General features: G+C 44.3%; 4 protein-coding genes across 11 annotated transcripts in view; 1 reads left to right on the forward strand and 3 right to left on the reverse strand.

Moving 5' to 3' along the window:
- Positions 1–2,821: 2,821 nt before the first annotated feature.
- On the reverse strand, positions 2,822–6,317 carry RanBP3 (ran-binding protein 3). Of its 2 annotated transcripts, none has more exons than XM_025304861.1 (5): positions 6,152–6,317; positions 5,774–5,893; positions 5,024–5,107; positions 4,224–4,924; positions 2,822–3,769 (listed from the first exon to the last, which is right to left on the reverse strand). In XM_025304861.1, exons 1-5 carry the CDS (start codon positions 6,306–6,308, stop codon positions 3,458–3,460), a joined length of 1,374 nt encoding a protein of 457 aa, XP_025160646.1. In that variant the 5' UTR covers positions 6,309–6,317; the 3' UTR covers positions 2,822–3,457. The 2 variants fall into 2 exon arrangements, with proteins under 2 accessions (XP_025160646.1, XP_011136321.1); XM_011138019.3 differs by having other exon boundaries at positions 6,126–6,211.
- Positions 6,318–7,335: 1,018 nt separating this feature from the next.
- Positions 7,336–9,974, forward strand: LOC105181328 (ropporin-1-like protein). 2 transcript variants are annotated; one of them, XM_019840540.2, is made up of 5 exons: positions 7,336–7,956; positions 8,340–8,598; positions 8,781–8,956; positions 9,039–9,242; positions 9,672–9,974. In XM_019840540.2, exons 1-5 carry the CDS (start codon positions 7,698–7,700, stop codon positions 9,821–9,823), a joined length of 1,050 nt encoding a protein of 349 aa, XP_019696099.2. In that variant the 5' UTR covers positions 7,336–7,697; the 3' UTR covers positions 9,824–9,974. The 2 variants fall into 2 exon arrangements, with proteins under 2 accessions (XP_019696099.2, XP_019696098.2); XM_019840539.2 differs by having other exon boundaries at positions 9,430–9,828.
- On the reverse strand, positions 9,937–13,104 carry Gnptab (N-acetylglucosamine-1-phosphate transferase subunits alpha and beta). The gene is made up of 7 exons (XM_011138018.3): positions 12,952–13,104; positions 12,316–12,737; positions 12,013–12,224; positions 11,078–11,885; positions 10,813–10,984; positions 10,525–10,712; positions 9,937–10,457 (listed from the first exon to the last, which is right to left on the reverse strand). The coding sequence occupies exons 1-7, from the start codon at positions 13,102–13,104 to the stop codon at positions 10,148–10,150; spliced, it is 2,265 nt and encodes a 754-aa protein (XP_011136320.2). The 3' UTR covers positions 9,937–10,147.
- Positions 13,105–13,975: 871 nt separating this feature from the next.
- The window catches only part of LOC105181319 (putative fatty acyl-CoA reductase CG5065), a 32,326-nt gene continuing 22,052 nt past the window's right edge, over positions 13,976–24,249 (reverse strand). For 5 of the 6 annotated variants that reach the window (XM_025304849.1, XM_025304850.1, XM_011138014.3 and 2 more), the window contains exons 2-8: positions 21,061–21,334; positions 18,763–19,079; positions 17,609–17,856; positions 16,836–17,022; positions 16,564–16,749; positions 16,221–16,481; positions 13,976–16,149 (exon numbers count right to left, since the gene is read on the reverse strand). In XM_025304849.1, the coding sequence (XP_025160634.1) occupies positions 16,071–16,149; positions 16,221–16,481; positions 16,564–16,749; positions 16,836–17,022; positions 17,609–17,856; positions 18,763–19,079; positions 21,061–21,309 (1,527 nt within the window). In that variant the 5' untranslated portion in view covers positions 21,310–21,334 and the 3' untranslated portion in view covers positions 13,976–16,070. Of the gene's footprint in view, positions 16,150–16,220; positions 16,482–16,563; positions 16,750–16,835; positions 17,023–17,608; positions 17,857–18,762; positions 19,080–21,060; positions 22,111–24,249 lie in introns of those variants that run through there. The other variant, XM_019840537.2, reaches the window with a different exon arrangement.

Here is a 24,249-nt window from a genome sequence, read left to right on the forward strand (position 1 = left end):
GTTACAAGAGCGAAGCGCTCGCTTATCGGCGCTCGCCGACGGTCTCGCGCGTCCACCTCCGCGCGGAATCACGGCGACCTGGCTGCTGGCTGACGAACGAAAGGCTGACGCGCGACAGCGCTTTCGTCAACTGCGTGCGCTCTGACGGAGCGCGTCGCGTCGTCGTCCGCGGCGACGAGCGCGAGGATTGCGAGAGAGGCGCGAGACGCGACTTCGGCGGCGCGTCGAGTTTGGCGAGAAGACATTCCACGTGAAATAGGAACGCGCGCGCGACATCGCTCGTCGTCGCCGTCGTCGTATCCTCGTGCGCGCACGTGACTATGTATAGATCGAAGAATGATATTGACCCGCTTTCCGATCCCGAGCGATCACTCGCGGCGGAAAAACGTGGCGCGACGTTCCACCGCACCTTCCCCCCATGGCGTCTCCGGGGTGTTTCGCTCTCTCTTTATCTCATCTCACCCCTCTTTCTCTCTTCCTTCGTCCGAAACTCCTCTTCGGCGGTTTTCGGAGAACGAAGAAGAATCGCTCGCGTCGCGGTTGCGGCCGACACGACTCGGCGCGGCTCGCCGACGGCGACGATGACGACAGTGGTGTCCAAAGTCGCACGACACCACCAGACTGACAAACGGATGGCCGAGGTGGCTTTCGGACGACCGGGCTGCGCGACGACGACGACGACGACGACGGCGGCGACGACGACGACGACGACGGCAACGGCGGTGATGCGAGCTTGATCTCTCTCTCTCTCTCTCTCTCTCTCTCTCTCTCTCTCTCTCTCTCTCTCTCTCTCTCTCTCTCTCTCTCTCGGTCTCACATTAGAATTCCCGTGATTTTCTCGGCGATCGCACCGCTCTGTCCGCCGCGTTAAAGGACCAGAAGCTGCCGGCGTTGTACGTGTTTGGTGTACTGCGCGCCGTCTCTTCTTACTTGTCGTCGTGGTCGCTCGGCGTCATCGGTCAACATCGAATTCGCCGGATCATACGCGCGTACTCGCTGACAAACGCGGCCACTGGATTTTGACGCCTAAAGCGTTGGTAGATTTTGCAGGAAAGTCCGGTCTATAAATATCAGCCTGTTGAATGCCGCCCGCCGTAGCGTCCGCCCGATCGTCGCGCCAGCTGCGCCAAATATCGCAAGGCTCGATCAGTCCGGTGTATTTTCCAGACTGGAAAATGAGAATCGACGCGTAAACAGCAATAACGTCTCTCTCTTTCTCTGTCTCCCTCGCTCTCTCCCTCTGGCTTCTTACTTCCGTCCGTCTCTCCGTTTCTCCCGACGTCTCGCAAGATTCACGCTTGGTTACGCGCGTTTCGCAAGTCGATGCAGATGGTATCCGGCGTACGGGAGAAAGAGAGGGAGAGGGAGAGGGGGAGAGAGAGAGAGAGAGAGAGAGAGAGAGAGAGAGAGAGAGAGAGGCAGCTATCAATCTTCGAGAACTCCTCGTGCAAGGTCGAACCCATCTTCAAACTGTATTTCTCGCGAGAAACACTCGGCCACCGCGACTCTGTGAAAACGAAAGATTTCAATGTCGAGTTTCGATCTCGTAGCGATTTCTCACTCGAAATCGCTACGTTTTGCATCGATTTTTCCTTTCTTTCGGATCGGAGGCGAGATAATGCATTGTGTGGCTGTCTATCTTTGAGAAACGATCACACCGACGAATAGAGAAGAGAGAACGATCGCGCGAAATGTATTCCCTAAAAATAAATGGCCCATGGCGGGCTCAAATGGCTCGTGATCTCATTGTTTCGAACTCGATTTATTGCCCATTCTAACCGACACGCCGTTCTACACGATGTACGATCTTCGTCGCGCCATAAGCGGATAAGAAGGATGCGGCGTACGCATCAACGGCGTCTCGATTTATCGGTGCGATCAACGTGCGATTAACATGCGATACAGCGCATTCTCTCTATGCGCCGCGTTACACAGCTGCAAAATTTCGGAACTCATCGGTAATTATTAAATACAAGTGAAAACTCAAGTAACGACCGTCAATATTCCCGTATCTCTTCCTCCCTCTATCGAGGATTCCGTTCTCTTTTCTCACTGAAAATCGCAGCACGGCAACTAGAAACGGTGACTTCCTCCGAGCTCCGCATGCCGGGCTTATGCAACGTGCAGAAAGAGGACGAGGAGCTTCGTAAGGTAAACATCTCGCTAGGTGAAATCAGAGATTCAGGTTTAAGAATAGCCGATCATCAAGCCGTGACGCGCAGGACATAAAATAAAGGAGCGTCGCCGAATTCTCTCTTCTGCCATCGCTTTGTCCTCGCGAGGATTTTATTTACATCTAAAATAAAACAGCATATTTATAATTGTAATAATAATTATGTAATATTCTAAGAGATAATAATAATAATAATAATAATAATAATAATAATATACATTAATAATGCCGTTGTGTGTGTGCTGTACGTTCCCAGAAATTTTCCTTTAGATTAAAACACATGTGACAACGACATGGCACGCACGCACGCACGCACGCACGCATGTATAGCGTACGCGAGAGTCGTGGAAACCGCGTGATTCGTTCCTCTCTAGCCTTCGCGCCTTTTCCAGCCTTATGGATAAACACTATGCTCAAAGCTATCGACGTTAGATCTATAAGATCGAGCAATTGTGACGCATCGCCGTTTGGAAAAAAATAGCTCGCTGTATCGATCACACGTACACACGGTCCGTAATGTAAACTCATTCAAATTCCTCGTCCACACGCGATACGTAATGTACGCGGGTTGTAATCCCTTCACATCTCATTTTTCTCTTCCTATTACTTTCCTTTTACGCAGAGATACACTTCAACAGCTAATAATAAAGTACTAGTTACTTTATAATTCTTCCTCTGTGACTTATGTGTAATTGATAATTATTATGCTACCTCTTAAAAATCGCTACCTAGCTCCCGTCAATACACACCACATACACACACCACATACACACACGCACGCATACGAACGCACCTTCGTTTGTAAGAAACATCGTGAATTTCAAATAAAAGAACGTCAATTGGGAATGATCGTAGACAGGCTTTCGGTTCTCGGAGAAAAAGAGCGAGAGAGAAAGATAGAAAGAAAAGCAAATAATGAGAAATAATTAAAAAAGAAAGATACATACAACACACATACATATATATATATATATATGTATGTATGTGAAGAAAAAATAATAATTATAAGAATCCAACTTAGTACAAGTGCCGCGACGACTTAGTTTTCCTCATCAGGCTCCTCGATGAATACTGATGCCAACTGCTGGAGGAAGGTGGTATGAGTGGAGATGAGACTGCGACTTCTGAGGGAAGGCACAAATCATAGCCATTCTATTGCGCACGTACTAGATAGGGCCTTATACTCCGAAGGATTTTTAGCTCTTCTCACGTGTTAGTGACCTCTATGTTACATGAATTAAGCTGACAGACCAACGCCCGGTCGCCAAAGTTCCCGATCGGTCGTCAGTGTTCTGTCGCCAGCCTCTTCGTCGTCGGGCGCTCCTGGGCACGCTTCAGCCGTTGCAACAGGAGAATATGCAGCTGATCGATCTCCTTGGGCGCTGCCTGAACAATGACGATTCGCACGTCGCCCATCTCCATCGCAGTAAGCCTCAAAGACTTGGGGCCGGCCCGCTCCGCGGTCATGCCCGGCCATATTTTTGTGTTCAGGATCACTCGTTGTGTACCGGCGGTACGGCCGACCAAACGAGACTCCTCCTCTAGGTCGTTCAATCGCAACGTACCTCTACCTCTCTCCAGCCAACTGCAAGTGGTCTGCAACACGAAGAGCAGAGTAAATAATTGAACAATACGAGCTATATTCGGATTATTGTATCCTTAACTTATTCGCCGTACGACATGTCGTTTATTAACACCTCTGCCATCGTTAATTGTACAAAAACTCAACTGGTGATTGAGTTGCCAAAAATATGAATAAATAAATTTGAGGTATCTATTTTTCACATCGTTTCATTGACTGTCTATTAACTGTACAACCGATTTTTCAAGTGCTTTAATTGTATCTTATATATAACTTAATGGATAGCACTGTAGTACTAGCCACTCGGTGATCAAGGATGCTCACATGTTAAAATCCCATGTTAAAATAGTTTATATTATCAAAAATTTATAAATATAATTTATCTATTTTTGTGTAATCTCTATCTCTCCATAAATAATCCTCAATTCATTAATAATTCCTGAATAAAACTAAAACTAATACGCATACCTTATCGAATGCGAATAATTTGCAATTGATTTGTAGGACGTTCGTTTCCCCTTCCTCACCAGTCAAGAGTGTCACTTGATTATATTTTCTCTTGTTAGCGCGATTAGCTTCTTCCAGTGCTTGCGCCGCCTGGGTTAAGGTTAAACCTGGCCTGACGGTGGTACGGCAGACCGCAGCTGCGTTTGAGAATAAAAGTTCGGACGATCCGTTCTCGTTGGTCTCTTCTTTCGTATCACTCTTCGCTTCTTCCTTCTCCGAATTGTCCGAACTTTCTGTATCAGTCGAAACAGTGACACGTTCCTTTAAATTTTGACCAAACACAAAGCTAGGAGTGGAGGCACTGGGTGCCATAGTGCTATTTACATTGTTCTCGTTCTCTTTCGTGCTTATATCCAGAGGCAAAAACTTTGGTTTCGCCTCGTCCACGGGCTTCTCTTCGTCCTTAGTATCTTTGCTCGCTTCGATTCTATTGCTTTGCGTTGCGGACGTATCTTCTTCTACAGAACTGTCAGTGACTTTTGCGAATGGATTGTTAAATTTTGAAGGTTGCAGAACGGTCTTGTCATTAGCACCTAAAGAACTATTGGTAACTGAGCTTAATTGCGACGGCCTTAATATAGATGACTTTGATTTACTAATTACAGTATTTGAGAATTCATTCGTTCCAAATGAGTTTCCAAATTTTGAAGCAGCTAGCACACCTGTAAGTATACATGTACGTTAAGACACAATAATGCATCTCGTACTCAACATGACAAATTTTGCTTTTCAAGTTATATATAAATGCTGTATAAACTCACAATTTATTTTATTAGAAGAGTTAACAGCTACAGGCATTGATTCTTGATCACTTGGCTCTTTGATCATTTGACCTTCTAGTTTATCTGCAAAACATACATCATATCGTTAATTAAATATTTCACATTGTACTATCAGAAAGATTAATATCACTTATAATATATTATATATAGTATATAGTATATTATGAAGGATATAGATTGAACAGAACAATGCTTAATCTTTTCAATGATGTTGCTTATATGCATGTGCATTCGAATGTTTAATTTTTCTTCTTTAATTTAAACATTGTCAACAAGATATAATGAACATTGTTACAGAAAAATATTCATACCACAAAACTAGACAAAAAGGAAAAGATCTTATTATACGATGCATCTTATATTTGTATCAATGATTGTTGGACTTTAGAACTTAAAAATTAGTTTTCTTCCGATTCTAATAAGTTCATTCTTGAAAAAATTAGAACAAACAGGAGATCACTTCTTTAAAGATACTTAGTCATTCATAAAAATCATTCAGTAGATATTCAAAGCATTGCATACATCTCTTAGTATCTAATCTTAGCAATTTAGCAAATACCTACTGAGGCTGAACACCATGTTTTAATTGTATGCTTTTACATCTAGTTCAAGCTATAGAATCACATGATGAAACTATTCGTTCAATGTAATTCCTTCGTTATTTTGAGCAGCATATTTTCAAGCAACATAAGATATTAATATTTCAAAGAAACTGCACGAGTCTTGTACCTCGTTCGGTTGACGTGGTGGAATTACTGTACCCCGAATTTTCGGCGGAGCTTCTCGAGGAGTCCTCAGGCGGGTCGACTTTCAGGATAAGCGATGACTGGCCCGGTTGTTCTGCACCCTCTATGAATACAGTACAAATAAACGATTAAAATTGATATCGCGAACGGTTAGCACGTCAGCTTCGTCAGCACATATATGGATGAAGATCTCGTAAAAAAATCGCTACATTGTGGCTCGACGTGGGCTGAATTTGCAAAGAATCTATAGCAATTTTCTCGATATTATCTTACAATATCAACATGCGTATATAATATGGACACATAATTAAATTTAGAAAAGCACAAAAACGCACCCTTGCTATCCGCCATTTTTACGTACGAATAAATGGACACACACGCTGCCGCTGCCACCTACTCGATCGAACGTTGAGTAAGAAGATTATAGTGCGCGTACTGCAGAGAGGAAGCTGAGAGCGGCCAACACGGCGTTTTTGGCGATACCGACTTTCCGCATTGGGAAAGGGCGCCATCTGCATCGATTTTAAGAGGGGGACTACGATACTACATCCACTTTCAGATCTCGGCGGTAAAAGCTGTATGTGGTGGCAGTCCGTCCTTGCTATATCCACTTTCAGGCGATTTATGTCCGTGCTAAAACCATAACAGCGTACTTGACAAGCGCGGTCTCGCACATTGTTACGCGTTTGTAACGCGATATCTCACTAACTATTCGTCGAAAGAAAAAATAATATTAGACCTTTTTACTTTATTTTGCTATCAAGAATATATTACTGTAACAGTGCCTTCTTAACTTTTATTTTAACTTATCGACCTTTGGAAATTTCAAAATTAATAAAAGTTAGGGCACTATTATAGTGGTATATTTTTGATAGTAAATAAAGTAAAAAAGTCTAACACTAATTTTTCTTTCGACGAATAGTTATGGCGAGACATCGTAAGGTAAATGTTGGAAAAGTTACCAAGTTTTCCTTAAATATCTCAAAACATATTGAGCAAATAAAAAAATGTTTCAGACAAAAGTTGTTTAAATTAATTGGTAGAAAAAGATGATATAACAAAAAACTGAGATTTTCATTTAAGAAAATTGATAATCAGTGAATATCTCGAAAGTGGCGCCATTTATAAAGAAAATGCTATCGCTGTCCTACGGCCCCCTTCAAGCTAAACAACTTTTGTCTTAAGCATTTTTCGATTTAACGCATTAATGCTTCTGAGATATTTGAGTAGGTCCTTTAAAATGGGACACCCTGTAGATGATTGGAGAAGCGTTGCAGGCGATCATGAATCTTTTCCCTAGCGTGAACTAGTGGAAAGCGAAAGACTTCTGTCAATTAGTGAAAAATGAAACATTTTACATGAATTTGTCAAATCGAAACATTTCACACGACAACCGAGTTGTTCGATAACATGGCAGTAATTGAAGAACGATGACAATACCGACTGTTTTGAATACGATGAAGATAACGCGGACGTTTAAACCATATTGTATTTCGATTACTAATGCGATACAAATTATCAACGACATAAAAATGTATCGTTACTATAATAAGTCCGTTGCGTTGCTTGAACGTTCCTCATCTCCTCTTGCTTCCTTCAACATTCGAATATGCTTCTGTCTCGTGTTAGATATAAAAAGTACAAAAAGCTGAAGCAACACACGACAAACCTGTAACAAAAGCTGCAAAAAAATAAAGCATCAGTGCGCAGTGTGACGTAATCAAAAGGCTGCGCAACAATATCACCAAGTAATTAAAATCTTTTTTAAAAGAGGTACGACAGTTTGCGCACTCGCCCGCACCGAACCCCATCGCCGTCGGTTTCCCGGGTAACGGAGGCATCGCGTGGAAGCACAACAATGACCAGAGACTTCGCCGAACGAAGGACAACGTAGCGCCGTCAGCAGCATGTCTTACGTCGAGCAATTGCCGTTGTCCGGCAGGGATATCGCGGTGCCGGCCAAGTTGCCGATGATCTTGAAGCAGTTCTGTAAAGCCGCCATCCGTACGCAGCCGTATGATCTGCTCAAGTGGTCCAGCTCGTACTTTCGCGCGTTGGCGGACGGCGAGGAGCCGCCGGCTAAGTCACGACTGGAATATCCGCCGCCAAGTACCGCCTCCGGTCTGACTCTGGGCTTCCTCAGGGTGCTGTTGCGACAATTTGGAAGTACGACGTCGCTCTGGGACGTTCCTCAATTGGGACGAAGAGGAACAAGAGGAAAGAGAGCCCGCTTTAAAAAAAATCTATAATTCGCAAGTAGAGTTCTGCTTGCGTTTCTCTTCGACCTTATTATTTATGATTTGTACCAGTAATTACAAATAGTCACTCTCTTGCTATTGTTATTTTAACAATATATTACAAAACACGATGATTTTCAAGTTCTATTAATTACAAGTTCAAAGAGAAATACCAGCAAGAAGCAAACGAGACGAAAAAAATACGAGTAGAATTTGGTTTTAGACTCTGCTGCGAATTTTAAATTGAGAAATCTAAAGTGGGCTCACACTCTTGATATAACATTCCAACTTATTCATTACTTCTCGTTGCAGATTACAACAAAACTCTACCCCTGGAGGCGATCGCGCGTTGTTGGGATTGTCTCTGCTTGGATCGTCGGGACTTTCAGACGATCGCGACGATCGGCCAATTTCGCCGTAACTGCCAAGTGAAGAGGTTCCTGGCTATCGCTGTGGGTCTCCTTGGTAGCAACCTCACTGAGACGATGATCATGGTCTGCCAGTTGTTCAGCCACGAGCCCGACGGCGGCTCCGCGATGATTCCGCTCAGTTTGTTCATAGAGATATACGAGTAAGTGCTCGGAGAACATAAACGTGTCTTAAGACGTCTTGAAGACGTCACTGAGAAGCAGTGAGACGTCTCTTGGACACGCATGTTGCACGAGGAGTTAGCAAGTCGACGGAATAGCAACATTGACAGACGTTCTTCCGACTCTTCTCTCGACTGAACGTAGTAACTGTTGTGATCGACAGGTACCTGGCGGGATTGGCGTGCGACGGTTCCAACGAGAAGAGTTCCTGCGACGAAGAGACAAGCACACGCAAGGACAGCTCCATCCATCACACATCCTCCGTGAACAGCCAGGACACCGACGCGGACGTTAATCTGGAATCAATGTCGAAGGACGAGGTCGACTCGTATTCAAAGAGTACGTTGTCCTTTGTCGATGTTGTCTAGCATTGAGCTGTCATACCGAGTTCCTCTCACGTATTCGTATTTTCCTCCGGCAGCCGATCTATCGACGGAACCGATGGGAAGCAGTTCGTTGGACAGGGAGGAGAAACTGGGCGCTTCAATCGGCAGGGATCGCGCGGGTAAGAGCACCACGAGTGGCGGGAGGTTTTGCGGCACGAAGGACGCAAGCAACAGCGACGGGAGTGTCTTCTCCGGAACTGAGAATGACGCGAGAACCATGTGCCGCTTGAATGTGCCCGGTAAGCGATCGGACATTTCCCGTCAAACGTACTCTCGGAGAAATCCACCAATAGTGAGCTTGTAATATTGGATAAGTCAAGTTTGGCTTTGGATTTCCTCGACGGCAGTCTTCTACGAGAGAAACATGACGCTTAAAAATTACCGATTCTTGAGGTTTTCGGACGTTTAAATAGTTTTTGTTTTCAGTTACTTTCAGATATCTTTTGAGTCGTCGATCTTTAATGGAAAATCATACATTATTAGAATTATGGATTTAAAAATGATAAATTTATATAGTTATAGATAAAATCATAATTACGATTAGATCTGAAAATGGATGTCAGAAATCAAAGTGAACTTCTCGATCGTGCAGCCAATGCACACACAGGACTGCCCGATTATCTCAACAATCCGGCGAAATCCGACTGAACCTGAAATTCACAATGCAGGTATAGGAGCGCGTCTGTCAGCCGAACAAGTCGCGAGCGTGGCGGCGTGGATGACAGAGTGCGCGAGGCTTCAGGAGGGTATGGTCGGTCCGCGAAATATCCGACACACGGAGTGCCCACCTGTGCACCAGCGAGCGACGTCGGATTTGTGATGACAGGCATCGCGCGGGTATACGTAGAGCGCGGCTGCGACGTGGAAGCGCTGTACATAACTCGCACAGGCGGCACCCGCGGCTTCGACGGCTTTCCGTTAGAATCGAACTCTTTATTAAAATGTAATTACAAAACTGTTGGTTCGCCGTATCACAGAGAGGTATATCATTTTATTTAGTTTTAGAGAACAACACTGGAAGTTCTTACCGGATAGAGATCCCCTCTCTCTCTCTCTCTCTCTCGCCTGATCCTGATCCTATCCGATTGAGAAACACTTAACCGTAGTACTTGACTAATATCTCATCCGTATAGTCGGATAATTCTCACACAAGAAGCGTAGGTAGCTCTCGGATTCGGCAGAGCCTCCGCATGTGATGGGAGAGCACGTGGTAGAACGTGAGAGCGAGCAACAGAGTCACCAGGCACAGCAGCAGATTCCTAGCCTTGGCGCGACTCGCCTTCCACTCGAGCAGCTGGTGCAGCTGCGAGAAACGGTTTCGATACTGCGCCGGCAACTCGAAGGTGCTACGCAGCGGATAGAGGGAGCGATAGAAGTCATTCAGCAGAGCGCGAACGATCTCGTTCTCGGAGTGCCGGCTGGGATCCATGTCGTCGTTCAAGCAGATGAACTTTCTGAAAGAAGGCAAGATCGTGAACTGAAATTTCAAGAGAGCTAAAGCGGAGACTGGCTGACACGTACTTGGGATCTCGTCGGATCTCATCGAGTAGCTGCACCGTCAGCGAGACGTTGCTCGTCAACATCTCGAAGATCTCGTTCTTGCCGGCCTTGATCACCTCGTGCGGGTACCGGCTGCTCACGCCGAATCTCGACAACATTCTCCTAGAGACTGATTCACAGCTGGAGATCAGTTCTCTAGAAACTACCGGCTGCAAAGAAGAAGCGCAGAAGAGTTTCTCCAGTTTGCTACATATACAATCTAGACCGTCTAGAGTTATCATCGCGACACCGTGCCGCTTCGACACTTACGAGAGTCGAGTCCAGGTATCTCTCGCCGGGCGGCACGTCGACGATATCCGGCAGGTTCGCGCGACGCGAGCAATTCGTGATCGCGCTCTCGAACTCCATGACCAGGTTGTAGTCGAGAGGCAGCGGGTACAGCCTCGACAGAAGCGTCCTTATCTCTCTGTCCGACCAAGTTCTGAAAGAATGACTTGGGTAATATGATTTGGGATGCTTCACCGCGGCGGGAATCCGCGATGCCGCGGAATCTCATCACGTTGTTGTGCCTTACCGCGACTTGTCGGTATCGAAGACGTCGAATATCTCTTCGATCGACACCCTCCGCTTCTCACTGGTCAGAAAATAGAAATAAGAGAACGCGAACTGCATGTCCTCGGAGTTTCTCACTCTGTGAGCGGAGGTCTTCTTGAATTCGGCTTCGAATTTCCGCTGCATGCTCATCACCACCCACTTGTCTACCAGGTGCGGCATATGAGCCGGCACTCGCCTTCGCTCGAACCCGTAGACCGCATTGTAGATCTTGTTGACATACAGCAAGGACTCCGCGTAAGTATCGAGGCCTCGAGCATAGTGCCGCGACTGATTGGAGTACGCGAACTTGCCGAACTTAGCAGGACCGTTCGGCCGTGCTGGGTTCACGATGTCGTCGTTCGGGTGGCCTCGCTTCGATTGTTCGGTACGACTCGTGGTGGTCTTGACCGAGATGATCCTGCGTGACAGCTTGAAGCGCAGGGCGTCGTGGGATTTCTTCGCCAATGCGACTCTGTTGCCCCTTCCGTCGGCTGCATGTTGCATGTCCGCATCGCGTTGTACTCGTGATTTTGAAAGGTTGATATCCTTGATGTCGCCCAACGCAAGGATCGGCGACTTGGAGCTATTAAGGTCCTGCGCGAGCGACGTTTGAATCGTAGACACCTCCATGTCGTCCCACGGTGGATTCTTGCTGCGTAAGGCGTCTAGTAATTTCAGTCGGTTGCTATTGACCTCACGAGAGTCTTGCAGATACTTGTACGGGTAGTCGTTTTCGTCTTCCATCGCCTCGCTGTCGAAGGGAATTGCCGTCGTCTGACAATCTCCACCTGCATGGAGTCATGTTGCGAATCTTTACATTACAGAGACAAAATTCGTCGTTGAAGTTTTGAAACTCGAGTTTTCGGATTATCTTGGGATTGTTAAATTCCAGAAAAAGTTCCTTTCACCATTTACCATCAAACTCGCACAATGTCGTGTTGCAAGCGCGATCACATGATCCATCGCCAACCCAAGCCCATGGACAAACTTCGGAACAATCAGGAACCCACCAAGCCAGATAAACCTTTTGTCCACCTGCCTGAGTAATGAAATCTTCTGGCCATATTTCTGCGCCCAACATGACGTCGTCGTTGAAATATAAAAATTTATCCGATATTCCAGGTATCCTGGAAGAGTGAAAAGCATCGCTGCAATACTCCACATACATCGTTAACTGTAATATATGTGTCTATTACGTATACATGTATTTCCAAGCACCTATGAATATGACTTTCAATAGCAGGACTAGAAAAAGTTGGTAAATCACTTTTATTTGGAAAGATATCTTCGTGAGTGACCAAAGTCACCCGTGGATTATCCATGTCCAGCCAGCTCGGTATCTGGCCATTAGTGACGATGTAAACGTGCCGTACCCAAGGCGCGTACATCTCCAACGAGCGCAACGAGTAGCGCAGCTCATCCTTGTCATTGAACCTCGAGGCTGCGGCACTGAGATCCACGACAGGGACATGTCTCCGGAGACTCTCCAGGAACAGTGGGTCTGAACCGTTGACCCATGTGTAAACCACGTCTATAGGGACGTGCTGGCACAATTTCTTCTGGAAGGAAACCCCCAGGATGTTGTCGTTGAAGGAATGAAAGACCGCCTCGTACTTCTCCTTGCTCCATGTCAGCCACACCTGTGGGAAACAGACCAGAGTCAATTTAGGCTTACCGGACGTCGCGTCCAAAAGTGAAGGTAAACATCGGCAACGGTATAAATACTGTACATGCAATCGTGGAGGTAAAGAGACCTCGATCGAAGGACTAACGCGTCCCGGGATACCGACATTCGCGTCACGCGCAAAAAGTGAACAAATAATCCGTGCAGCGACAGGAGCGTTATATTCTAACCTCTCCGAAGTGTATTATGCCGATAAATATGCAAGTGAACGCCAACAATATCACGAGCAAGGAGTACTTATACGAGAGCAGATCGTAACACCGTCGCTGTATCAACTTCCATGTGCTCATTATATTGATACAGATGTTCGATGCGATCAGCATCGCGTCACAAATCGACGGTGATGAGCATCAGAGAGAATCCCTGAGAGCGGCCGATTACGCCGGGATGCTTTTTCTGCCGAATTCCGACGCGCTCCCTGAGAAAATGTGTGCACACTACATCCTGACTTCAGGATTCCGTCCTGACGGTAACGGCAAAGCGTGTACGGTTCTTGCTCACTCTACTTCCTCTTACAAGATATAGGATTTACTCTTTCGAGCAGATCTTAGAATAATACATACACACACACACAAATCTTATCCCTTCTGAATCTTTCATCGTCAGTAATAAATAAATATGGAGGGAAATAACGCGCGTATCAAATCGGCAACGATTTATTAATTTTTTGTTTTATTAAAAATAATTTTTAGAAATAAGTTTCAGTTTATTTTATTTCTATTGCTCTATTTTTGTTTTATTGATTAACTTATATATTTATTAACTTCTTGTTTTATTTTGTTAAAAAGTAAAGTATTTAATAGTATTCAATTTGTTCTATTCGCAAACCAAATTGGATTTAACGAAAATTTATGTGACGATGATTTATATGAATTGGATTGATATGAAAATTTTTTATAGTTACATGCGAGTTTGTAATAAGACGTTATCATTCCAAAAACGGGATGTAATATTCGTAATTCATCAATCGCGTATTGCAACGAACGATTAGCTATTCAACAATAATCATGACTAACAATGGTCGAACTGAGCTTCCCGAGCGACTTGAGCGATGTGTCCATTTCAACATAAACACACATTAGAAATAAAAATATCCCGAACATACACACACACACACTGTCGGGCTTGTCAAATATAGGAAGCGCAGCAAGAATGAAGAGAGGCGCATCGAGATGCATCTACAATGAGAACAAGTCACGTAAAATATTGTTCATTGTAATTACAAGTCTTGTACACACATGTTCGATGTATGACAAAGGTATTACAATAGTTTTATGCGCTTTGATTTATATAAAATTATGAGGTGTCGCTTAACAAATATCCTGTTAATTTATTGAGGTATGTGTATATCTTATGATACATTGCCACGCACGCAAGAATATTGAATGTTAAAAGAAAGATGATTGTGCTCGTTCAACTAAAATTGCGCCTTCAAAGTTACGTTCGGCACGAAGAGAAGGGAGAAATTTCGGTCAATCATACGCAAATTTATCCGAGATCAATCTACCAATGAGTGGACGAAATTTCTCCTTCTCGATTGAGTTCCATCCAACGGTTATTTGCCTGCTAACGTAGTGGTCGTATAATTTCTATCGTAATCCCCATCGTGTTTGGGATAATTTTAGAATTAACAATCGTGGGCAACATTACCCGCGTAGAACATGAAATTGTGATGACGTCAAAATAACGAGGAAATGATCGAATCATGAAAAAAAAAAAAGAGTATTCCTCATCACTTAACGTCACTTTGACGTCATCATGATTTTCTGTCTTGCCTGGGTATACTTTCGCACGTAACCGCGGAGCAACATATGCCGTCTGTGAAAATAACCTCTACATAATAATTGGATAACTAAACCTGTAAATGTATATACATGAAATATTTATATCCGTACCTCAACCAGAAATGACTCGTCGAAACGACATCAGTAATGTCGAAAGTTGTTAATTCGAAATTTTGGAGCTTTCGTGTGTATAGGGAGTTTTCTTTTTTTTGAGAGTTTCATACATTTTAAACATATATGTCTAACATATAATAATACTAATAATAATAATAATAATAATAATACAATAACTTTATATTCTTTCAAGGTTTCTTGTTTAAAGATCATTTCGACGTTAACGATGTCGTTTCGATGAATCACTTCTGGTTAGGATGCATATTATATATTACTTAGTTTCAATGTACAAATATACACACCTAATATCCACACACTCACATCTTGACTCCATCGTACGGAAACTACTTCGTTAATGTTAATAACTTAACTCAAGCTATAACAAGCTGTCGCTATAAATATCGTCGTGATATCGCGCTCTATTAACGCCGCTTGCAATTCGCAAAATGAACGAGTTTTAATTATTTCAGCCCTCATCTTCCATTCGCCTGCGAGGGTGACACAATAGGAAAGTCAACCGATTTTGATCGTGATTATTGTAAAAGTATATAGATTAGTAAAAATAACTCATTTTCAATATCGACGTTCGTATTTGTAAGGCAACGCATAATTAGGTACGCGCAAAATTAGCGTAATTTATATCGTTTTCAGAATATTCCATTAGAGTCAGTCTTTACATGTATCGAAAAAACTTCGGTTATTGATATTGTAATATTAAGAGTTAATAGGGACGTAATATTCGCATAAGAATTGGTCCGACAAGTATTCAAAAGGCCTGTTTGGTACTTGAATATCGTAAGATATAGAGTGAGAATCTGCGTGATTCGCAGTCATATCGATTTCAACAATATCACTTTCCAACAGAGTCGTAATTATTATTTTTCTTTTCTTCAAAAAGCTTCTACAGTGTAAATTCTGAAAGATACAAGAAGAGGAACAATATATGACGGATTTTACAGCGTTTGAAGGAAACTTTCCTTGCCATTTCTTTCCCTTTCTCTTTTGCCTTCTTGCTCTGGAGCTTCGGTTTAAGCATGCAGGTAAATAGAACCCTGACTGTTAAGAAAAATCCAAAGAAAGGAATGAAGATGAATGTTCATCTTCATTACTTTCTTTTCTCTCTCTCACAAATAATCTGTTTCCTTCTTTCATGTGCGACTTTGTGTCTGACAAGAATGAGTTACATGAGATGAAGCGTGAGAAACTTTGTTTCCCTTTCTTACGCGTCAAGTAATTTCCACCCATGTGTAAATTACGTCTATCCTCGTGTTACGTCATTTTGCCGACGCATAGTGTCATTAGATTTTGATATGATAAATGTAAAACTTTATGTAAACGTAGTGTGTTACATGAATCGCGAGCAACGAAGGCACAAAAAGTTCTCGATGATATCACCGAAAGGCAGATCTGATCATCCATAATAACATGAATACATTGAATGTCTGAATTAATTTTTGTATCCAGTATAACCTGTAAGAAGTCAATTATTCACTTATTTATCTGTCGTAAGTGTGAAACCAAGTCATAGTTCGCTAACTTACTTTAACAAACGCATTCGCGCCTTGTTCAACGTGTTCAGATCATCCCTGAAGATGTATTTTCGGATCCCCAACATGTACTGGTGCAAGTACGCGTCCCAGTCAAGATTTCGGAAATCTAGGTTGAAGTCACTGCAATCTTTCGACGCTGTCACGAACTTCAACAATTCTGTCATGTTGCCTGAATAAAATTTCCACTCGTTCATCGCAAAGAACTCTCCGGTTTGAGCCGCGCGCTCCAATCGTTTGACAATCTTCATCATTCTGAAAGGAACGAGAAGAGAAAGAGTTATATATAAATAGCAGGCGTTATTGTTGCAGACAGAATTCGATAGAAAATACTCACATTGGCTTACCACCTTGGATCCTTATTATAAGATCTAGAACAAACGCGGGCAAGACATGCAACGTGGTCGCAAATATGCTGTGAAGAAATTTATTTGTCCTAAACGTGAAACCCGGGTACCACATCACGTACTTGGACGGATTCTGTATCGCATATTTCTTCAAAAGTGATCCATATTCGCGCCAACTATAGTAAATATATTTCCTCGCATTAGATTCACTTTGGCTGTTTGCAACAGAATCCCGCTGGTGTCTCTCGAGATAATTAAATACCTGATGGGATTCATCGTGCTACTGGTGCAGTTGTAAATCTTTATGGTGTTGGTGCGTTGGGTGGCGTTATACCAAGACGCGCAGATCAGGGTGTCAATAACGTAATCGACAGGTACAACATCTACCACTAGATCTTCGTTGCAAACGACGGTTCTTACGATACCCCTGCTCATTTCCGCCATTATACCTGTCGAATGGCAAAACTCATTTGTTACTGTTGTTATTAATTATAAAAGAGAATTAATCGATTAATAATTAGCGCAACTGAACATCTTTTGTACATATTATTCATTCAAAGTTATCGATTTTCTTCACTTGCTGTAATTGCTTCTGTCGAATCTATCGAGGTTAAATTTTATTTAAATTTATTAAATTCATTTTGGTTTTAAGTTTGAAAAGAGGCAAAAGAGAAGAAGAATAAAATAAAATGAAATGAAATAAAATAAAACATAAAATCGAATCAAATATAAAGTAAAATATGAAATAAAAAATGAAATAAAATAAAATACAAAATGAAATACACAATCAAACATGTACAATTATATATATATATATATATATTACAGAAATGAGAGAAGAATCGCTTTGTCATAATTTTAGCATTTCTATTCATCTCCAATAAGTTTCCACAAACTGACGGAACACACTTCAAGCTTTTGCGCCTTACAAGAGAATATCGAGCGACTTAATTTCTTCGTGGCTTCACCCACTTGTTACACGCTACTTGGGTCTTAAATACAAACAGAAATCGCTCATTCACAAGCAGATTATACCTGTAATACCACATGTATTATCTATCCAGCCTGGAAACGGTTCCTGATACGCAGCGCACACTATGCTCGGCCGTACAATCACGATGGGCAAATCGTTCCCCTTGCTCAACACAATTTGCTCCGCTAGGCCCTTCGTCAGTGTGTAAGTGTTCGGATGTTTGCCTATCAGCTTCTTCTCTATTACGTTTATCATCTCGTCGTCCAGATTGTCACACATCTCGATCACCGTGTGCGGCTTTATCTGCGTGCTGTAACATTAGCGGTACATGAGAGGTGTTTTTTTTTTTTTAAACAAAAATACTAATAAGGTAATTAATAAAAACACTAAATTTACTCGACTAGTATATAATTTTATTCTTATGTGTCTTTATTTAATTAATAATGTAATTTTTTATGCTCTCAATGAAGATAGTTCTTCAGCACTCAGCATATAAACTCTCTCTATTCAGCATATAAAACAGACTAATATTTCATGAAATATCTTTGTGCAAAATGCGATGAGACCTTCAACGAATCGGCAAAAGCACACTCCACAATTGAAGTATACAATGGAAATATTGCGAGGGTGAAATGATCGTCGTTGAACGCACGTATAGCACCCCTCGCCACCCACCGAGTATCGAACCGAGTATCTCCAAGTAAAAGCGTTTCGCTTGTACCTATGACCTGCATATTTCCATTCTTAACCATCGCAAGTACGTCTCTGTTTCATTCTGATAAACTCGCCGCCTTGATGCGATCTACCGACAGATGGAATAATGTAACGATGTAATTGCGAAGCGGACGGACATCTGCCACTATGAGACGACGATGATTCGAGCTCGAGGATTCCAAACATAACGGTCACGTAGAATTGAATTTTTCACTGACACAAACGAGCACTTCGATCGATCAGAGTGAAGCGTCTCAGCGAGACAATGGTAAGATTATTCGGCAGAAAATGAAAACGAAGATGAAATAGACATTTTTGTATCTCGACTTGTGGCTCTGAATTATATTTATGTGAATTTTTACATAATTATGTAACGATTATTTTCTCTTGGGCAAATTCACTCTTGAGTTTCGCGTGAAGATGTTCGCTTCAACAACTTGACTTCGAAATTGGGGGTGGACGGAGTATCGCGGTATGGAAGAACCTCCTCCAGGTAACTCACCTGTATACGGTCTCATTGATCTCCTGCCGATCCGCGTTACTGTAAGCCGTGCTGACGTGAATGATGCTGATGAGGTTTTTCATGCACTTGCAGAGATCCAGTATACGATCCGTGCCCTTTATGTTGAGATTCACAGCCACCTTGAGCGGCTCGTCGAAGCGCACGGTAGCGGCAACGTGGAACACGATATTGACTCTTTGTATCAGCATATCCTTGTCGTCAGGCTGAAGACCTAATTCTGGCATGCCCATGTCCCCTTTCACGGGAATGATCTTGTCCAGGGCGCCGGGATAGCTCAGTCGAATCCTGTCGAAAATCTACGGCAGCAGGAGGGAACAAGAGCGTGAGTCGTTTGGAGTGAAACTTCTCCCTATGACGCTTTCGTTTCGTTTAAGATACTCATGACATTTCCTATCGTTTGAGATATTCATGACATTTCTATCGCTTCGACACCAGCGTTGAAGCGTCGCGTCTATAAGAAATATCAATTGGATACGAGCGCGGGTTAAAGTGTACAAGTTCCGGGGCTAAATATGGCACACGACGTTAAGTATTCAAGGTGTTAAGGGGACAATGTAAGCTCGATAGAGCATCGAGGAAGCACGAGCGTGTATGATCTTGTTCTTGAAAAGACTGAGACTTTCGAAGTGGCATCTCCAAACGAACGACAAACCGCTCGAGGCGATCACGGAAGAAAGAACACACCGCCACACGGAATTGCAAGATTAAGTGTTCCATTCAACCTTTTAACGCCTACTAGTAACTATAGTTACCAGTATAGTTACCAGAAACGCATTTAAGAATCCACAACTTGGTCGAAAAAGAAGATATTTTCGTTTTCTTTGCACCACTGTAAAGGTGAATTCTTCTTCTAAAAAATGGTATATTGTATGTAGATTCGATTTAGCCTGTTTTTAGCTCAGTTTTAATGATAACATATTTTGTCAAATTTCAAGTAGGCATAGTTAGCATTGTTACTGACATCTAGAAGTGCATTATAAATGAATAGATTGGTATCCGTTATAATTTTGTACATTTGGAAGCTTTCTCAGATGCAAAATGTGAAATTCAAAGAATACAGAAATTCAAAGTGGCGAATCCAATATGATGGACACGAAAATCAAGAAATCAACCTTTCGTGAAACCTGGTGACCTACAGTTTTTTATGCGGCGAAAAATAATGGGACGATTGACTAAATGGTGATCTATAAGATATTCTTCTGAAATAGTAAGCTTGACGCTCTGCATGATAGACTTCACTCACGAATATAATAAAGTTTCAGCTCAAAAATGTCAAGCTGACTATCAGAGTTATGTCGTATAGATTACCCTTCATTTTTCTCTCTGTATAGGTTGCTCATTTCGTATATGCTTTTAGGATCCAAGTCATATTTACCAATAAACAAAAAACGAAACGAACGATAAAAAAAACCAATATAAAATTCTAATATCTTTTTTGGTTATCACTACTATAGTCTTAGTTCAAAAAAACTCTAATTTTATTCTTCAAACACTTGTAAAAAAGTCGGGCGTCAAAGGGTTAAGCCGTAAAATGTATCCTTAACACGTTCGCTATCAGACTTATTTCGGGAGCCCACCTGCGACCTCAGGCCACCTGTCTTCTGCACCTATATTTATCATCTGTATTAAACTTTTGATCACAAACGCGTGGACAGGCTTAATATCGCAATGAGGACGTAAAAAGAGAAAAAAAAACTAATTTGCAGTCACACGTACATGACGCTCTCTCGTTTCTCTCGTGAGAGATCGTTGAGACAGACACGTGTGACGCAAATAGCGAACGTATTAACACATTTCAAGCTAATTTTACGTAACACCGTGTGGGCCACCGGTGGCCCACGTTACACGCGAAACTTAATTCGTCGAATAACACGTGTGTGTCGTAATAATGACAAAAGTGCCGCATGATTAAGTCTCATTCTAGAGAGTCGAAATACCAAGAACGAGTGGAAAATTCATCGTGGGCGAGCGTGCTGCTTGATCGATCGATCTGAGTGAATTTGTTCCTGTGCGGAATCCCAGATCCCGCAAGACTATTACGAGAGACTATTCGGAAAGCTTTCCGATCGGAATCGCTCAATTGTCCCCTGGGCTTCTATTGTGAATTGCTCCGACAGGAAATCGTCCCGAATACTTTCCTGCCCGGATTCATCCTGCAATGGCGCGCCAAATTATTCGCTCTGTACGAGTAGAGTCACTTTTCACCTCGAGTGATCGACCGACGTTGTTCTTTTCGGGACGGGAAATGTCGCTCGTGGAAATTTCGCAGCTACGTACGGGATTCTTCAACAGTTCTTTGCAGCGCTCCTCGATGGACTGGCCCCTCTTCGAGCGGATCAGGAGGTAGATCGTGGCTACGCGACGACAGGAGCGCAGCAATTTCTCGAGCAAGGCCTTACCCAGGAAGCCGGTACCACCGGTCACGAGGATCACCGTCCCGGCGAAGAACGCGTCGATGGAACTGCCGCTCAGCTGCACCTCGTTCCTCGTGTGATTCGAGTTTGTTTGTGCGTTCGTCGTGCCCATCCCGACGCTTCGTGCCCGACAATATCTGCAAAGATATATATTCATATTGGAGGATACTCGCAGGGACTGAGAACGGAATACACGTTCAGCTCGATCGAGCAGACTCGGGGACGACTACCAATCCGATCGACTCGAGCAAAGTTACACTTGCGCGAACTCTCAACCGGACGAAAATCGAGAGAGGATCGATCGGTCAGTGAGAGAGGTCTGACGGTCAAGGGAGGTGCGTCGCTGGAATCGAAATCACATCGTTAAGCTTTGCCAACAATATGCTCTTTGCTTTCTGTTTCTTTCTTTTTATCTCTTCTTGACTTAAACCTTATGTCTCAAGATAGAGAAAGACGAAGAATGTAGAAGACAGCAAGCAGGAGCTGATATTGTAGATCAGACTTTAATGCTCGGCGCGAGGAAGCAAAGGTAGCTTCGGTGCAGCATTGCATCGGCTGCAAGTAGTCGAAGATTTGCACATCGCGGGGGAGCCGTAGGGATTGCCGTCGAGGCGGCCAGCCTCGACTGTCCGCCGCAGTCGCTTCTCGTCCCCGAAGAGTCCGAGGCGCAATCGTTAAATCGCGATGCCCCCGAAGTAGATGCCGGCGAAACGGTGCCGGCGCGTGCCGTGCCGTCGCGATGCATACCCGAAGGCGCGCGCCCCCGCGACACGATTGCGTATCCTTGACTCGAGGAGCCGTAACACCGGTAGCACATGTGCCGCATGTTTTTTTCAAATCGATACAGCCGTGGTGACGGTCATCAACCGACAACGGCAAGAGCGGCCGTTAATATTTCACGCGCCGCGCCGAACACACATGTCTCTCTCGTCGCGCTGCTGGGTCGCGATAGTGGTGGTGGTGGTGGTGGTGGTGGTTGTGGTGCGGTGGCCGGCTATACTTTGCACTTCGGAAGTGTTATACAGCCGAGGGGCCTACTTTCCGCCGGGTTCGCGACGCCCTTTACCGACAAACGATCGAACGTGTGCCGTACGTGTACTTCGCCGTGCGCGTGCGATGACGCGCCTTGATTCAATCTCCTCCTCCTCCTCCTCCTCCTCCTCCTCCTCCTCCTTCTCCTCCCCTTCTTCCTCGCCCCTTCTCGCCTTCTCGTCCTCCTCGCGCGAACCGGTGTTACTGGTGTTGTATACTTCTTACAGCGAGATCCGGCTTTTCTTCCTCTCCCTTTTTCATCTTTCCCGCCTACGTTTGCGACGCTACGGTGCCGGTCATCGTTTCCCCCGGCTCGTTTCCGAAACAGGGGTGCTGTTTCGGAAATTTGCACCGGTGGAATGTGAATTTTCATCGATGCCGAATTATATATCGGCCAGCGCGGCGACGAAAATTCCCCAGGTTGCTGCTCATCAGTAACAACGCGAGGCGTTCCCTCCCCTCCCCCCCCCACCCCCGCGTTCCCGCGAGATCGATCGGACATCGGAGGCGCGATCAAACGTTCGTCAAGGCCGAGTTTAACGTCGCTTCTTAAGCAGCCCGCGCGATGACAGCCGGGGACGATAACTCGCGTCTCACGATAAGCGATATAATTACCGAGTGATATAATTGCGAGCAAAGTTCGAACCTCCCGAGACGCGAGCTCGCGGGGCTCTCTTATCGTCGACTGCCGAGTCGCAGTGCACTGACCTCACTCACTCACGCTGAGTGGAAAACGAGACGAGATCGGGTGACAATCACGAGAGTCGCGGCGGCGAGCGGAGGGAAATCGTCCACGGCGATTATCGCCAATTCACGCGAGGATCGCGAGGATCGCCTTCGGCGCGAAATCCTCGCGCGGACCGTGAAGATCCTCTCCGTTTGCTTCACCGGCGATTCACCCGGTGTCTCGCGCGCGCGACTCGCGACTCGCGATTCGCGAAACCCGCGATAGAACCCTGCGACTCCCGCGGACTTGCACTTAAAGCGCGATTACCCTTGCTGCCAAGGATGCTCGAAGCGGGCGCATCGATCGGGCTTATATTCCGGAGAGACGGCATGTGCTCACGGCGTCATTAACATTTACCGCTCGGCAGGAAAGACGACACGGCTTGAGCTCCGAGCGACCGGTTCCACCTCATCTCGGCTCGCGCGAATCTCGAAGGGAGGAAAATGCGCGCTCCTTGTCGCTCCAACCGGAGAATTTTACGCGCGACTGACCTCTGAGGACGATTACGATTCTCGGTCGCGGGCTTTCCGCTTCCCGGCGAGTTTCAACCGAGCGTGTGAATTTCGAGATTTGGAACGCGTTCAGGTGTACGTCGAAGCGAACGCCCGCGTCAAATGTCAATGCTTGTGCAAGACTTGACGCAAATAAACCTGCGCCACCACATCTATTAATGCCAGTATGTTGCATAAAATCTGTCTCAGCTCCGATCTTCTCCTTCTTTTTGCACGAACACGCATTTGCAATCGCGAGCGAAAGTTCTCTCTCGGTTTGTTTCGCGCTGAGGAAATCTCCAAGCGGCCAATTAGAATTGTTCCGCGTAATCTTTGATACTTCGCCGCAGACACGTCCTCCTGGACTCGCCATCTTGAAGCCCGTCATAACGACACGCTTGAGGGAAATTTGTACGAAAAACGAGCGAATTTAGTGTTCTATGATGACGCTACGATATTCGCTCCATTTGCCGAGTAAAAAACGCGAGCGTAATAAACGGAATACGCCGTGTCGGTGTGTTTATCTCTGTGTGGTTAAACGTAATCGCGAGCTATAGATAGTGTATATATAAACGCTTCTCGTAGATAGTGCTCGCTTTTAGAATCCATACGCTTTTTTAGTATACATACGCTTTTAGATCGCTAATCCTATAGCGGCGAGATTTTGTTAAATTTGAAACATTAATGAGCACGCTATTGTTACACACCGAAATTACTCAGGACTGGATGCGCCAAAAATCTGGACGCCCCGTGTCATTTAAAAATTATCTCAAAAGTTCCCTCGGGATTTGGCATTTCTGAA

The sequence above is a fragment of the Harpegnathos saltator genome, unplaced genomic scaffold (assembly GCF_003227715.2).
Source record: "Harpegnathos saltator strain DR-91 unplaced genomic scaffold, Hsal_v8.6 scaffold652, whole genome shotgun sequence".
NCBI classification, from domain to species: domain Eukaryota; kingdom Metazoa; phylum Arthropoda; class Insecta; order Hymenoptera; family Formicidae; genus Harpegnathos; species Harpegnathos saltator.